Here is a 16,224-nt window from a genome sequence, read left to right on the forward strand (position 1 = left end):
ACTACGAATAATATTCACATCAGCTCTCCGTGGTACTAAATTATAGGGGCGCATTCTCAAGGTGCGTTGCTACTATAATCTTACCTACATAGGTACCTAATTAATATTAGGTATCTAATACCGTCGCTAACAATAGTAGATGGCATTTGAAAAGGCTCTGCGGGACCGGCGTAAGTCAATCCCTGGCCTTAAACTTCACTGCATCGTATCAACTTCAATGCCGCCTTCGGGGTTCCAACCAGTCTGATCACAGGACGAATGGTTATGAACAGGATTTCTGCTGTTTATCGGCAGGGTTGTGGTCCGTTCCGGCCGTGATCGAGTCGTAGCTGACATGCCAGTGAAAGGATAACATAGGCTGTAAATTTAACTGGCAGGTTATGGCTGATCCGGTACGACAGTCGGTCATATCGGACTACGAGGACTTCCTCATTTGCCTAGGCCGGTCTTCTACTTTACGAGAATGAGGTAGAATACCTATCATTTCAATTTTAGAAGTCTGCAGCTGGTGCAACTTTCAGCGAGCCGGGATTCATATATCATATTTTGAGAATTATACTCGCTGACGTGGTGTATGACAAAGAGTTCTAGAAACCCGCTCGGCCTTTTTAAACATGATATGCCTAGGTAGCCTGAAATAAGGACGTGGGAAACGTCGTAAGCCACTTCTGACTCTTCGCCATATATTTTTTGGGCCCTAAGGCGTTGTAGTTGGTCACCCTCGAGAAAAAATAGCTAATTGGCTATTGCAGGGGGAGACACTATGTTGACAGTCGCGGGGGTATCCCATACGAGCGCGTCCGGCGTAGAGGACCAAGTTTAGGGGGGGCCGTATCACTTCGCATAGCAATGCTTCTCCTGCCTTCGTAGGTTCCGATATCTCCAATTCACGCCTAGCATCTCTGCCGAAGACAACTTTTAGACAGCCACGTCATAGGCACATTATTGATTCTTGCCCCTTCACAGTCCCCTCGTAGGGGTACGTCTTTCAATGGAGGCGGAGATCTTGATTGAAACATAGTGTCTTCTCCCATTGTTTCATCGGACCGACTCGACTTTATTATCCCTTGCTGAGAATGTATTACAGATGACGACAACTACTGTCCCTTATTGCCCTTGCCTAGGATTTTCAGCTTGCGAATCGGGGAGGATCTCGTAGACACGAAGGGCTTATATAACGGGATATCATCCTTCATAGAATTCTCCTTGTCGCTCGGCTCGTCGCAATCGTCATAGGACAGCAGAGGGTGTCGGAAGTAGTTCGATGGAATTGAAGGAACCAAAGGGTGTCGACTTTGTAGCTTCGTGCGATTTGCACGGTGACGATATAAGAAGTAACACGTTAGGTAGGTACCTAGATATAAGAACTTCACGATAGTATAGTATATAAATATGGAGATATATCGAAACAGGGAGTAGAAAATCCTTGCTGTAAAAACAATTAGAAGTTAGCAGAATGTCAGAATGTGTGCGCTGAATTAATCCACGTGTGATTCCACTAATCCGTACCTGTAAGCATGTCTTGAATTATGTCTCGAATTATGTAGCTTGGCATACATCTTACCCCTGTATAATGTGCCACAGATAGCCTCCTACATATTCGGTATATGATAGGCTGGACCATGTGATCCTGGCGTGGGTGGCTACGTCGGAGATAATGAACCTGTCTTGTAGCCTTACGATCAGCTTACGATTTACCTTCATCATCACTCAACCCAATGTATACAATCAAACCAGCGAACGATCCGAAAGGTCTACTCGACCCCGAAATGAGTGAACCAACGCCCGACGATGACGAGAACGCCGTCACCGAGCGTACTCCTCTTGTGGGGACTTCGGGGATTTCAACGATTCAGGGGACCCCCACGTTAGCTTCCTCCCCGGCTTGGAAGCCCGGCCGATCGAGGTCAACCACGCTTACCTCTTCTATCTCCAGCACCGAAAACACCGTATCATGGATGCACAACCCTAATCTCATCCCGAGCCTCTGCTACTTGATCGTCCTCGTCGGTTCTCTCGCCGGTGGCTTCCAGCAGATTCCCATGACGAGGATATATGAAGACATTCTCTGCCACGAATACTACAGCCAGTCGCCAACCTCGGGCGAACCGATTGATGAGGTGCTCTGCAAGGAGAATGTTATACAGTCCGAGTTAGCATATCTATTTGCATTTTTAGAGGCTCTTAACTCTGGCATCGGTTGTCTTGTTGCCCTTCTTTGGGGGATCGTTGCCGATCGCATCGGCCGCAAACCGGTATATGCTACCGCTGCAATAGGCATGATATTACATGTGCTATTGATCATGGTTGTGGGCTGGTTTCCAGACACGTTCCCGGTTCGATGGATTTGGATATCATCTGTAGCGCATCTCTTTGGAGGTCCACCAGTTATAGGCGCTTGCACGTACAGCATGGTGAGCGACATAGTCCCAGAGTCCAGTAGGTATGTTAGCAATCCAATGAGCCAGCTTCCAACGTTCAGTAACTTTACTTACGACTCATAGGTCAATTGCATTCATGAGGATTCATGTTGCAAGTCTTGCGGGCAACTTAGTCTCACCGGCACTGGCATCTGCTGTGATGTCCACAACAGGTCCTTGGCCCGTTATGTGGCTCACCATCATACTATGGGCCTTAACCGCTGCTCTAATTGCCATTATCCCAGAAACATTCCGCCAACCCATGCGCTCGGATATCACTGGGTCTACACTAACATTCAAAACGCGTGCATTACGAAGCTTCAACCAGTTGAAAGACTCCTTGTCTATCATTCGAACAGGTTCTGTTACTCTCATTCTTTGCATATGCCTCTTGTCGATGCCCGTCGTGATGTGTACACTCCAGTTCATGGTCCAGTATATTTCGAAACATTACCATATCCCAATAGCCAAAACTGGTTATATTCAATCCGTCTTCGGGATCTCTCACATAGTCGTGGTTCTATTAATCGTTCCAGTGTTATCTAAATTGGTCGTTCAACCAACAACACCGAAATTCTTCCGTGTGGCAAACGAGAAAGACCGTGACCTAATACTAGCACGGTGGTCTTACGTGGTCTACGCTATAGGTAGTTTCATCCTTGGCGTATCACCGACCTTACCTGTGTTCGTAGCTGGCCTTGTTGTTATGTCTCTTGGTTCCGGATCAGCAAGTTTCATCAAAAGTATCGCGACCTCGCATATCGACATTGAACATCGGTCTAGGTTGTTTAGCATCATGGCGCTCTTGGATGTAGGAAGCAATATCTGGGCAACGCCTGCCCTAGCAGGCCTTTTTACGCTGGGTATGCGATTAGGTGGGGTTTGGATTGGTTTACCATACCTTGGAGTATCAATATCATGTATTATGATGTTAATCCTGGCATTGTTCGTGCGGACGCCGACAACCGATCGTGACGATAAACCACCACCGGCGCTTGGATCTATTATAGAGGACGCTATATGAGATATTGTTGGGGTAATCTACTTGGAAGGGCTGTCATGGTAATCTAGAAATAGCATCACTCTTGTCAAATACAATCTCTACGGTTGAATATTGGTAAAGTGAATGGGTCCGTAAAATTTGGCTACAACTTTTTTACTTCGAAGATGCCTAAAGCCTCGTATAATTATCTATCGTGGCCCCTCGACTCTCAACCAGCCTGCGTACACTAGATAGCCCTGGGCGCTGTGATGTCGAGGACGACCGAAACTTCATTTGATCAAAGGGACCAAAACCAACTTGTCCAAGATTTTACGTAAAAACAACAACTGATTTCCAAGATAGGAATACCTAAGCGTTCCAGATGCAAGCTTCTTCTATTGGAGCAGCTCTGATTCTGAAGATATGAGATGTGAAATATGACAGAAATAACCAGTCAGTGGGGGTTATTCTGCTCTATAATAAGCGCACGGCGCACATATCGACTGCCTGGCTACTGGTCCTGGTGCTCACCGCCAACTTCAGTGTTCCATAACCTCATGTCTTATGTTTTCTTCATTCTCTAGTTATTTCATCTTTCTATTCTCTGACAGACAAGCATTATATCATGGAGTGGACAACTAATAACCGATTCTCTACTTATAAGCAATATAAGGAAGACACCGAGACAATTGCGGGGTGGTTAGCTTACAACTATCGGAGATGTGGGCATCAAATCGACGAGCCTACCCCTGCAAGTACGGCTGGTGTCCTTACAGCTCCTAGTAAGAGGCTTAAGGGGAAAGCCAGGAAGCAAGCTCGTGGGACATCGGCGAGTTTACCTAAGAGTCTAACTCTGCCTCGATATACTATCAATGTCTCCGACTTTAGTCGTATGGCGAAGGCTATTGCTGAGTTCAATCCCAAAGTCAATATTCCCAAAGCGCTGGACAACCTGTTTAGTCGCGTTATAAATACCCGAAAGCAATTCACACAGTGGTACCAGGCATATTCCCATAGTGATGAAGGAAGCAATAAAAGCCATGTACACTTCACGGGTGTCCTCACTAATGCCTGGGAAATTCTACGCCCATCTGAACAGGCACGGACTTCACATATAAAGAAACGGATACAAGAAATTCCTGAGTCAGAACCGGTAGTCAACTTGGTCAATCGCTTTTCTGCACTTGAAGTCGAAGAGCTACAGGAACAGGGGCCGGATGTGGAGCCGGGCCGCCCAGCCGAACTGGATGAAAATGACTATAAGCTAACAGACGTCGCCCGTGTCACGCTTTTAAAGAGCGAGGAAGATATTGAAGACGATTTCTTCTTCGCCATCTTCGCCTTTATGCGGGAACTCGACGATGTGCGTTCTTGCATCCGACGGAGTTGGAAGGCATACAGACAGGGAGTGGCGGAGCTCATTATGCCCTCTCTACTCACCAACACAGCTATTCAGCTTGTTCGAAGAGCAGAGCATGAGCTAGATCTGATGATAGAAAGGCCGAAAAAATACCCTTCCTCATCGTATCCTGTCTGGAATTTCCCTGACATCTTCATCTATGCCACACACGAGGAGGATATGGTTAGCAAAGGCCAAGACTTGGATAGCTTCTTGAAACCGTCGCCACGATGTCATGTTATAGATTGCAGTCATGGGCAGCTTTGTTTGTCGGAAATATATTCTGCCCTCAAGCACTCCTTGTACCAGTCCAAATCTCTGGGTGGGGAGAATATGGTTCCTGGAGACACGACCCTTACCGACGGGGCTACGGAGAACTTCCGTCGCATTAAGCGCATGCTGCCATGTTTCCAAGGTGTAGCTCGGGCCATGGCGGAGTCTTTCGCCAGCGACGAAGTCACATCTGGGATTGGTCTCATGTTCAGGACCGAGACAATTCCCATGTCGGTCGCATTTGGCGTCCAGTTGCTCTTAGATATCCAAGATGAGCTCCAGGACATGCCGGAGAAACCGATTCATGAAGTTAAGAAACACACGCGTAACATGCTGTCCGCGTTTAGAGGCAAGAAGCTCAACCAGGAGCCATTTGTTCTCGTCGGACAAGCGTCGCAGTGGCTCGCAACAACCTTAGCTGCTTATGAATCGGATATCTTAAAAGATAACTTCCGTAGGAAGCTTGTAGGCGGTGATGTACGAGACCCATCGGGATGGACCATTCATCCCGATTTAGACGAATTAAGGGGTAAGCCTGACATACCGGAATTCATTCAGGAGCCGGACTATTTCCTAAAGATCAACCCCGTGAAATGCGGCATGCTGAAGTATGGTCTTTATCAGCAACCTCATAATTACGGCTGTAAATTCGAAGAGGCATGGCGTGGTATTACGAGTATGGTGCATCTATATATTGCCGGCCGCTCTCTATATCCTAACGACCCAGTATGGCCCGATATGGAATATTTCCTTCAAAAGCAAGATTTGGATAATATGTTCGTCGGCGGACTGCCTGGATCAATGGAAGAAGCGCATAAGAAGTTCCTTCTAGCTGCAGGTGTGATGGCAACGAACTTTGCGAGAAACAGAAGGTCTACCAAACCGAAGCTGAACATAGAAAGGGGGCGGTGGGCGTCCAATCCTTGCCTGCTCGACGGCATATTATCAAACTGGATGTGTGGAGGCGAGGTCATGACTGACGACATGATTTTGAATCTTGTAAGAGCCATTGGGGACCCAAAAGCCATTGCCGCAAAAGCGAGACAGGTAGGACTGTCACCTGCGGTTGAAGAAAAGTGCTGCAAGGCCTGGTCTAATCCCGACCGACGTATAACCACCATATTGGGAAACCTAGGGTTTTATATCGTATCCGAAACCTCGGATCTCTACTTCGACTGGCTTTCGTTCGCGGAAACTTGCCAAAAAATTTGGACGCAGATCCACGATACCCTTAATCTGCAAGCACACGACCATGCCGCCCATACGATGGTAATAAAGATTCTAGACCAAGCTCAGAAGTGCCAGTGGATGGCCGAGGTAGATAAGGAGGATGTGACCTCGTCCCTGCGGAAGAATGCTACAAGTCTAGTCCAATCTTGGGGGATCATCCAGAAGGTCTGCCGGAAGGGTATTAAAGTGTCATTCGAGAAGGATGATGAGCGATACGAGGACGCGAAGGCTTGGGCCGGCGACAAGGAACTTCTCAACATCATGTCCCGAACACTCGACGAGTCCTCGTATCCGCACATGTCTCCATCGCTCTCGCAAAAAGTGTACAAGAACTGGCCGGTTGCCGACAAAAGTAAGAGTGCTGTCATTCGCATGAACAACGCATTGCCATCTTTCTCGCTTGCTGATAACTAACGGTATGGAATATGACTGGAATTGCAATGTAGGGATCACGGATGAAGGCCAGGATTTGTAGATACATGATTTAGTATTGTTCTACTCAAGAATTGCCCCGTAATTGTGTTGTCCTTCGCCCTAGCGTATAGTCATATGCATAAAACCACGCATTAGTGGTGATAGACCGTAGAGCGATCGTATCGTGGGCCTTTCGAACTCCCTGCACGTAATTTCCATATGCTAGTAACGATATCCATCTGTGTTAGCTCTAGAACCGATACCAAGGCCATGGTTCAGCTCTTCGCTAGTGCTCTTCGCCGGTACGGTAGCATCCATCGATCCAGAAGCTAGTTGAATAGGTAGCTCCGTTGAGGCCTAGCCCGAGATTCTTTACCTAGAGAGCGTTGTGGATACTTCTGCGGCACAACGTATCCGTGGGTATGGACGGCCAGTCCCCAAGGGGAACAACCAAGTTGGATATGTTTGGTAAGAAAGTATAGAAGATTATAGTGGTGAGACGATCTCACTACGGTTATAATGGGCAATTTTGCCTTACAGTTGGGGGTCTGGGGGGGAGTTGAGGTTCCAAGGATGCCATTTTATTTGCCAGGGTGGAGGTGATGGCTTAGTAAAGAAAATGAGCCGCAATATACGTAAATCCTAGAACCATCCCGTCTTTATCTATGCGGAGCCAACCTCAAACGTAGCTGATAGGACGGGCCACGGTATTCTGGGTCCAGGGTTAACCCCGATATCTACAAATCACCCACTTATACCTCCAGTTCTAGTATACATGGTCTATAGTATAAGTAACTTATGACGATAATAAGACTATAATATTGATTGAGCAACGTACTGTTTCTGTATATAAGTGCCTACCTAAGATACCTACCTAAGGAACCGTGCGTGGCTGTCTTATTATTCCAAATTCCGCTACCCTATAGTGGGTTAATTACCAGGTCTTCACTTTCTAAACCTTCCCGACTATACTCTACTTTAATAGACAACTTACCTGTTTTGACTCTACCTGTAAATAGGTTATAGAGGTGCCCCAGTCAGGTATGACCCCAGTAACTCAAGAAAGCTCACGAAGTTTTGGATAGTCTTATATCAGTAAGTGGAGCCTATCTGTAGTTCAAGCATTTTGTTCATTTCTCTACTTTCTCGTTATGTGGAGTCTGAGGTACTAAGGCTCTCGAATAAGGATCAAGTCTATACCGAGGCAGCCTAACCCATCATCGTCAGTTTACACAACGGGTCCGAGGACATGGGAGGCAACCAATGGACCTCACCTTAACCAATCATGCACACATCTCGTAGAGGATCAGGGCACTTGGATACTGTTCCTGACTAGCCGGATGGTTGGGACCGGCACTGACACGCGAATGAGCCAAATGCCATGCTTCAAGATGGCCATCTGTGAGTTTCGGATGAAGGCGATTATGATCGAGCTGAAACTTGGATACCAATGACAAACCGCATTCTAATATGGGCTGCCTCCTTTTTTATAGCAATTGTCTAATCACATTTCTCTCTTCGCATGTAAAGCTTCAAGTGTATGAACACATGCTAAAGGCGTACTATAGCTACCAATGTCCTGGAAATATCCCCCTGTATCAATTGAAGCCGTAGTGAGTTATCTCGTATACTTCACTCTTTACATCGAGCTTATGAAATGTTAGGGTCCTATAATATCTGCAATAATAGCTAGTAAGTCATAAGCTTCATGAGCTTCGAAACTGTTAGATAGATGGTGATGATGCTCTTCTCTCGGAGCCAATGGCATATAATGTCCCACTATTCGCAATTGATTCTAGAGCGAGTCTCACTTATTCTTCCATGGCCTCAGTTTTCCGCTAAGGCGAAATACTCGCCAGCATTCGTCAATTTTGCGCGCTCAGCCCCTGTAAACGTTTCGAAAGAGTTAGGTCGTATTGACGTGGATAAAAGACATGAACGGAATGCTTGGCATGCAATGTATAGCCAAGCTATAAGTGGAAACAGTGCTTTTATCAATGTAAACATTGGCGGCCAGACTTTTAAAGCTCACGGGACCTTATTCTTGTGTTGGGCGTCAAAGGGCCATTGGATTACCTTCTTCCAACGAGGCAACCAGTCAAAAAGCCACAAGGCATTTCTTGATGAAGTCATAGCTTCCTTTCGGCATGGGTAAGGATTTGTACCTGCGTGACTCGCGATGGCTGTGCGGGAGGAGTTGAGGCGATCAATAAGAAGCACAGTAAAAGTGGCACAGTTTTTTGTTCGTGGCCACGTATATGCAAGTTAGTTATGCCGAAGGGCGAGCGGCTATTTGATTGGCTACCATGGTGTCCTTGGTGTCCTTGGTGTTTATTCGGTTACCTATCAGCCCTACGTTAGAGAGATGAAATTCGGATGTGGTGCCAAACAATGCCTAACAACATGTGAAGAATGGTATTTTTCCCTTTTTCCTTTTTTGCCCTTCCAATCATTTTATTCAATGCTCTTTATGCAAATAGTGGCATAACACGTAACACATAACACACATAACACACCTAACACAACTGGGCAAAGCGTCAGAGCCCAAGTCATTTACAGTTGGTAACCCGCTAGATGACGTGGGCATAACCACGTAGTGCATCCGTAGTGCATCTATATCGCATCGATATTGCATCCCATATTGCATCCATGTGAATTTATTAGGGCTTATCTACCGGAGCCGGGAGTACCTATAGGTAGGTGTGTAATCCGTAGACCTCCAAGCCAAGATGTCTCCAACAGTCCGAACACAACCTACTCCGGGCATTATGTCCCTCATAACACCCGCCATCTTTTTTCTTGCAGCTTTGTCTGGAAGCTATCTATTTTCCTTCAGAGCCCGTCGCTCAAGAGCTCATGGCCTGACCCGTGATCTTATGTCAAGCTCTCGATCGCGAGGGTTTGATGATTATGATTCCGCAGACGAGGATTTCGCTGCAGACGCGCAGTCGCGAAATCTCATCTATGACTCTGGAGAAGAAGATGACTACCTCATGGTATTTGACAAACCTCAATTCCGAACACAATTCGGAGTAGGACCTGGCGCTGCAGTGCGCGGATACCCTAGCTACGGAGGAATCTACGTGCTTCATTGCACGGCTGTCGAACTTGACTTTTTAAATCTAGACCGATTCCACATCGCCATGAGATCTCTGGATCAAGCAGAGGAGGATATTCATTGCGGTAACATGCGCAAGCTCGGAGCGACCTGGTGGGAGAGTGAAGATGCCTACAGGAGGAATTTCATGAGTCCAGATAGATACAATCAACCGGTCGTCTACGTTGGCTGGCCCGCAGGTGGTGGTGTCTGGGTTCTGAGAACAACACACGGAGACGCGTCGTCGAGAGGTATCGGCAGAATCAACAACACTTACAACATGGAGGAACGTTGCCGTCTAATCAGGCAACTGGGCGGATCCTACCACGAGCATCCGGAAGACGGCGTAAACCTTGTGTTCTAAGCAACATCCGGATGTGATGGGAGGAAAAGGCTCGGGTTATACAGGGAGACTATCTAACTACGGCTAATGTCAACGGCCACTATCCTCCACACCGCCCCGTCGGACTGCATCACTCTACGTGACTACTACGCCGACGCATCATTTTCGACACCAAAACAGTTATTACCCTCACTCTCTGGATACCCCTTTTCTTCCTTGGCCACGGCCTTTCTTCCCATCAGTTCATAAATATTCACACACACATACACACAAAAAAACACCGACTTCTGCTTCCGGGCTTACCCACAAACGTGTCCACTAGAAGTCACGACGGGCGCTCGAAACGGATGCTCGAAAGCACCAAAACGCTCCTTAGCTCAGGCACGGCAAGATTGCCGTAGATTGACTCTCGCATGGCCGAATCACTGTCATAGAGCTCCAGAAATGTTGAGATAATGACGGTGGCGCAGGCGGGGTCGAAGCGAGTTCAAGGCGACGCTCGGACGGTCCCACATTTAGAACGAGGATCAACCTGTAATGGTACGAGCGTTGGCGTGAGGGGCAATGGGCGTCAAATGCTCTTTTTCTATGTAACATTTACTATCTATGTATTAGACATATTGCCGTTAGTCGGCTTAGGATTTTGGTATTAAAGTACCCGCAGGGTGCGGGATCAGGGAAACGGATTTAAAAAACCATCTAGTATAAAGCCATCTAGTATGGAGGATTGTATAATATTTGATAGCCAAGCAGCTTGGAAAGTTGAAAGCCAGATTATTGCTTACAGTGTGTATATCTCTTAAAGAGGTACCTAATGGAATGATAGTATCTCCTGATTAATATCGTCTTTATTCAAACACTACCAGTATTTTATTACGCTAAATGTTCTAATGAACCCTCCCCTCTAAGTCTATCTTGCCGGTCTTGTAGGCCGTCTAAATATAAATAAATCTCAACAGTAATTTCCTAAACCTAATAGTTCGCACTTCTTGCGGTAGCGATCCTCGATTCTACAATTATAAAGAAAGTAAAGGCCGAAAATTAACAGTTACAGATATTCTTCCAAGACGCCGCTTCAGGATGAATAGACGGTAGACATTACACTCCTTGACTTTTCAAAAAGCTGAAAATAGTTTCAAATGCTTGTGGGGCGACCTTATGTAGGTTGAGGTTATGCCTGTGAACTAGAGTCAGCATGAATTAGGTAATTAATCCTTGAACGCAGTAGAACTTACCCCGCGGGTAGATTATCAACAGTCTTCACGACCTTAGCGCCAGCAAAGTCGTCCTTGAGGCCATCTAGGAGGCCGATGCAGTTACCACCACAGCCTGATAGATCGAATTGCCCTTGGATAGCGAGGACAGGGGCCGTGACCCCTGCGAAGTCGAGGGGACTGCTCGCAATAAGGGATGGTAACTCGCCCACGGCAAATGGCTCACTACCCTTGAAGTAAGACCACTCGGCGACCCGCCGCTCGAAATCATTTTCCTCTCCGAAGTACGAATACGTCTCAGCAAAGAGGTCTGCCGATGTGAGATATCCCGAGTCCAAAGCGCCCCAGCGAATGGGGTCTTGAATCCGTGCGACTCTGAAGCCAGACCCAGCGAGAAAGGGGCCAAAATACTTAAAGCCACCCGCGAAACCGGTAAGTACGATGGCGTCAACAGCGGTCTTTTTGCTAGCCGCGGATGCAACTGTCAGATACGCCCCGTAGCTGTGGCCTACAAGTGCTACTTTCGTGGCATTCGTAGCATATCGCGCGTAGTCTACCAGTGAGTCAAGTACAGCCGCTTCTACTTGGAACTGGGCATCCGAGAGTGCATCCACCCTAATTATAAGGAAGATAAGTCAGTAAAACCGTGGCCTCCACTCATAATGATATAGACTGTGCTTACTTAGAGGATGACCCTACACCGATACGGTCGTAATTGAGGACAGAATATCCAGCAGCGACGGCAGCCTTAACGAAATTGTATTTCTCCGATGCCTTAAATGTTGGCTGCCAATACCTATGATGGTATCAGCACTTATGCGTATAATCTCATAATTTCAACTTGAGGTGAAATGAGACATACAGCTTAGATTCTAGAATGCCGTGAGTCAGAACCACCGTAGGACCTCCTCTCCCGCATAGTGTTGCCCCAACCTTGAACTTGCTTTCTACGGGCTCAGATGTCTGACCAGAAATCGGTAACGGATCTGTGTTTTCGCTAAAGTCCCGCCTCGTAAGGGCCAGTGTCAAAGCGATCGCATCCCAGTTGTCGTTGACCGTTGCGTTAACAATGAAACGCGGAACACTGACGGTGACGGGTATCGAGAGCTCTCTGCATCCTAGTTGCGGATATTGTGGCACGGCGGAAGCTGCTGCTGCGAGAATGAGGGCCGACATAACGTATGAGAGCATATTGATTGCTATGGACAAGTACCGGCTAGAGGTGAGAGGATGAGGATGAGGAGTACTAAGATCCAAAATTTGCTAACATACCTACCTCTATATACCTATGTATCTATCCTTAAGTGACCAACCCTAACATTTTGATAGAAGAACTCAATAGATGAGCATCAATAGTCTTGATACAAGGATTGATCGACCATGGGTAGAAACTAGGCCTATTAAGTAAGATAAATATTGCTAAAAGATACGGTATATAAACTGTAATTATATATTGACTTAATTTACCAACTATATAAGTGAAAAAAAGAATTTTTTTTATATATACATTTTATATTAAAATATTATATATTATACTTAAAAATAATTTTTTAATTATTTATTTTAATATTTTTATTTAAAATTTATTAAAAAAGTTAATATTAGTTTTAAATTATTTGTTATATGTTTTAAATTTTAACGTTATTTTTAATTATTAATTTTTTATTTTTTTTTAAATATAATATATTATATTTTTGTAAATTAAATATTTAAATAATTTTATTTATATTTTTTTTTAACTTTATATTTTTGTAATTTTAATATTTTTATTAATTTTATAATTTTAATATATTTTTGTTAATTTTATTATTTTAATATTTTTATTAATTTTTTAAAATGTTTTTATTAATATTTTATATTATTTAATTTTTTAATTTTATTATTAATTTTAAATAATTTTAATATTATTTTTTTTTGTTTTAAACGTAATTATTAAATATTAAAACAAATTTTAATATTTTTTAAAACTTTTAAAAAACTTTTTAAAAAAATAATTTAATTAAACCGTTTATTATTATTTAATTTATTAAAATATATTTTAATTATATTATTTTTTTTATTATTTTTTTTTAATAAAATATTATTAAATATTAATATATTTAATTTTATTATAATTTTTTAAATTTTTAATTAATGTAATAATATTTTAATTATTATAATAAATAATATTTGCGTAAAATTTAATTTTAATTATAATATTGTTTTTATTTTTTTTAAAGTTTATATTAAATTTTTTAAATAGTTTTTAAAATTAAAAATTTTTTTTAATAATTTATATTTAATTTATATATTTTATTTTATAAAATAATAACGTTATATTAATTTAATATTTTAATAATTAATTAATTATTTTATTATTAAAATTAAATATATAATTAAAAATAAACTTTTAAATATTAACGTTATTAGTTTAATTAATATTAAAATATTTTATAAAAAATTTTAATTTATTATAATATATTAAATATAAATTTTTAATATTTTATAAATAATAAAAAATCTTTTTTACGGTTTATTAATATTTTAATATAAAATTTATTAAATATTTATTAATATATAATATTATATAAATAATGTTAAATTTTATATTTATTATTAAATATATTAATAAATTTATAATAAATTAATATTATTATTTAATATTTTTAAAATAAATATAATTTTTTTCGGTTTATTATAATTTTAAAACGTTTATTAAAATATTAATTATTTTATACTTTTTTATATTATATAATATAAATATTTTATTTATATAATTTTATTAGTTTAAATAAATAATTTAATTTGTTTTATATTTTTTAATTTTAATATTTAAATAATATTGGTAAAAATTTAAATTTATTATTTAAAAACGTTTATTAAATATTATTTTAATTTTATTTATAATTTATATATTTTTTTTAATTATAAATAAATTATTTACGTAAATTATTATATAAATATTAATTTTAATATTAATAAAAATATTATAATTAACGTTAATAAATTAAAAATTAAAGATTTTTAAATAATTATTAAACAAAGTTATCAGTTTTGGATTTAAATTAAACTTTTATATTAAATTTAATACCATGGTTTAAGTGATATTATAAATGAAAGGAATAACTTATATTTAATATAATTAAAGTTATATAAAATGGATATATGTAATTATAAAAAGTATTTATACTAGGATTTTAGTTATTTAATCAAATAAAGTTATATAATTAAATAAAGTCATTTAATTAAATAAATTATTTAATATATAACCTTTATTTAATCTTTTTTTTAAATTTAATTAAAGTTATAAAATTAAATTTAACCTATAAAATAAAAGTTAAAAAAATAATAAAAATAATACAATTAAAAATTAAATCTTAAATTTTTTAAAAAAAAAATTGTATTATTAAGTAATAAATTAAGTCTTTTGTAATATAGCAATTTATTTTAATTTTTAATTTTAAATTGTATATTATATAATTGGATTGTATAATTATATAATTTAAATAATTTATTAAAATTAAATTAATTATTTTTAAAAGTATTTTAAATTATTAAATCTTATTTTTTAACTATATAATTTTATATAATAATAAAATTAATTATAATATTTATTAATAAATTAAATATATAATAAATATATAAAGTATAAAAATTATAAATTATAAAAATTATAATATAATTAACTTTATTTTTTTTATAATAAATTTAATTTAATTTAACTTGATTTAAATTAACTTAAAAAAAATACTTTTGGCATAATTTCTTTTTTTTTTTTTTTCTTTTATATTATTATAATTTTTATAATTAAGTTATTTGCTTTTTTTAATATTTTAATTTAAATTTAAATAAACTTTTATATTAATTAAAGGTTTTACTTTTTTTATAATAAATTAATAATAAATTAATTAATTTATTAACTTAATTATTATTTCTTTTATAATTAATATTTTATAATTAATTATTATTATTGTTTTATATATTAAATATAATATAATTTAAAAAATATTATATAAAAAACTATTTTAAATATTTTAATAATTTTAATATAATAATTATTAATATTTTATCGACTTTATTTTTATATATAATCTTTTATATGTATTTAATAAAATCTTTTTTATTTCTTAATATTTAATTAATTAAAATATGTTATAACCTTTACGTATTATTTTTATAATTATTTTTATAACTATTTTAATAAATTATATATTTTTATAAAATATTTTTTAAATTATATCGTATTTTATATATTTTAATTTTAATTAATAAAAATAATAAAATAAAAAAATTGATTTAATTAATATTAAAAATTATAATATTAATTACTAAAGTTATTTAATAATATAATTATTTAATTAAATTATAATAAAGCATTTTTTAACAATAATAACAATTTTTTTAAAATTAAAATTATAATTTCGAATTGTTAAATAATTGCCATTAAATAAAGCTATTAACTTTAAACCTAAATTAAACCTTTATATTAAATTTAATACCATAATTTAAATAATATTATAAATAAAAAAAATAACTTATATTTAATATAATTAAAATTATATAAAATAAATATATATAATTATAAAAAATACTTATACTAAAATCTTAATTATTTAATCAAATAAGGTTATATAATTAAATAAAGTTATTTGATTAAATAAATCATTTAATATATAACTTTTATTTAACTTTTTTTTTAAATTTAATTAAAACCATAAAATTAAATTTAACCCATAAAACAAAGGTTAAAAAAATAATAAAAACAACATAATTAAAGATTAAATTTTAAACCTTAAAAAAAAGAAAAATTACACTATTAAACCAGAAATCAAATCTTTTACAATATAACAATTTATTTTAATTTTTAACTTTA

General features: G+C 38.3%; 4 protein-coding genes across 4 annotated transcripts; 3 read left to right on the forward strand and 1 right to left on the reverse strand.

Annotated features, from left to right (window-relative positions):
• Positions 1-1,769: 1,769 nt before the first annotated feature.
• Positions 1,770-3,444, forward strand: F4817DRAFT_362287 (MFS general substrate transporter; the record flags this gene model as incomplete). Its single annotated transcript, XM_049306514.1, has 2 exons — positions 1,770-2,443; positions 2,505-3,444. 2 exons carry the CDS (start codon positions 1,770-1,772, stop codon positions 3,442-3,444), a joined length of 1,614 nt encoding a protein of 537 aa, XP_049154120.1.
• Positions 3,445-3,890: 446 nt separating this feature from the next.
• F4817DRAFT_353074 (uncharacterized protein) lies at positions 3,891-7,322 on the forward strand. Its single transcript, XM_049305302.1, has one exon. The coding sequence runs from the start codon at positions 4,028-4,030 to the stop codon at positions 6,716-6,718; it is 2,691 nt and encodes an 896-aa protein (XP_049154121.1). The 5' UTR covers positions 3,891-4,027; the 3' UTR covers positions 6,719-7,322.
• Positions 7,323-9,370: 2,048 nt separating this feature from the next.
• On the forward strand, positions 9,371-10,355 carry F4817DRAFT_304291 (uncharacterized protein). Its single transcript, XM_049299833.1, has one exon. The coding sequence runs from the start codon at positions 9,448-9,450 to the stop codon at positions 10,177-10,179; it is 732 nt and encodes a 243-aa protein (XP_049154122.1). The 5' UTR covers positions 9,371-9,447; the 3' UTR covers positions 10,180-10,355.
• Positions 10,356-11,389: 1,034 nt separating this feature from the next.
• Positions 11,390-12,563, reverse strand: F4817DRAFT_362290 (alpha/beta-hydrolase; the record flags this gene model as incomplete). The annotated part of the gene is made up of 3 exons (XM_049306515.1): positions 11,390-11,987; positions 12,055-12,168; positions 12,235-12,563. 3 exons carry the CDS (start codon positions 12,561-12,563, stop codon positions 11,390-11,392), a joined length of 1,041 nt encoding a protein of 346 aa, XP_049154123.1.
• Positions 12,564-16,224: the final 3,661 nt, after the last annotated feature.

The sequence above is a fragment of the Daldinia loculata genome, assembly GCF_022478755.1.
Source record: "Daldinia loculata strain CBS 113971 unplaced genomic scaffold F4817scaffold_90, whole genome shotgun sequence".
In the NCBI taxonomy this organism is placed as follows: Eukaryota; Fungi; Ascomycota; class Sordariomycetes; order Xylariales; family Hypoxylaceae; genus Daldinia; species Daldinia loculata.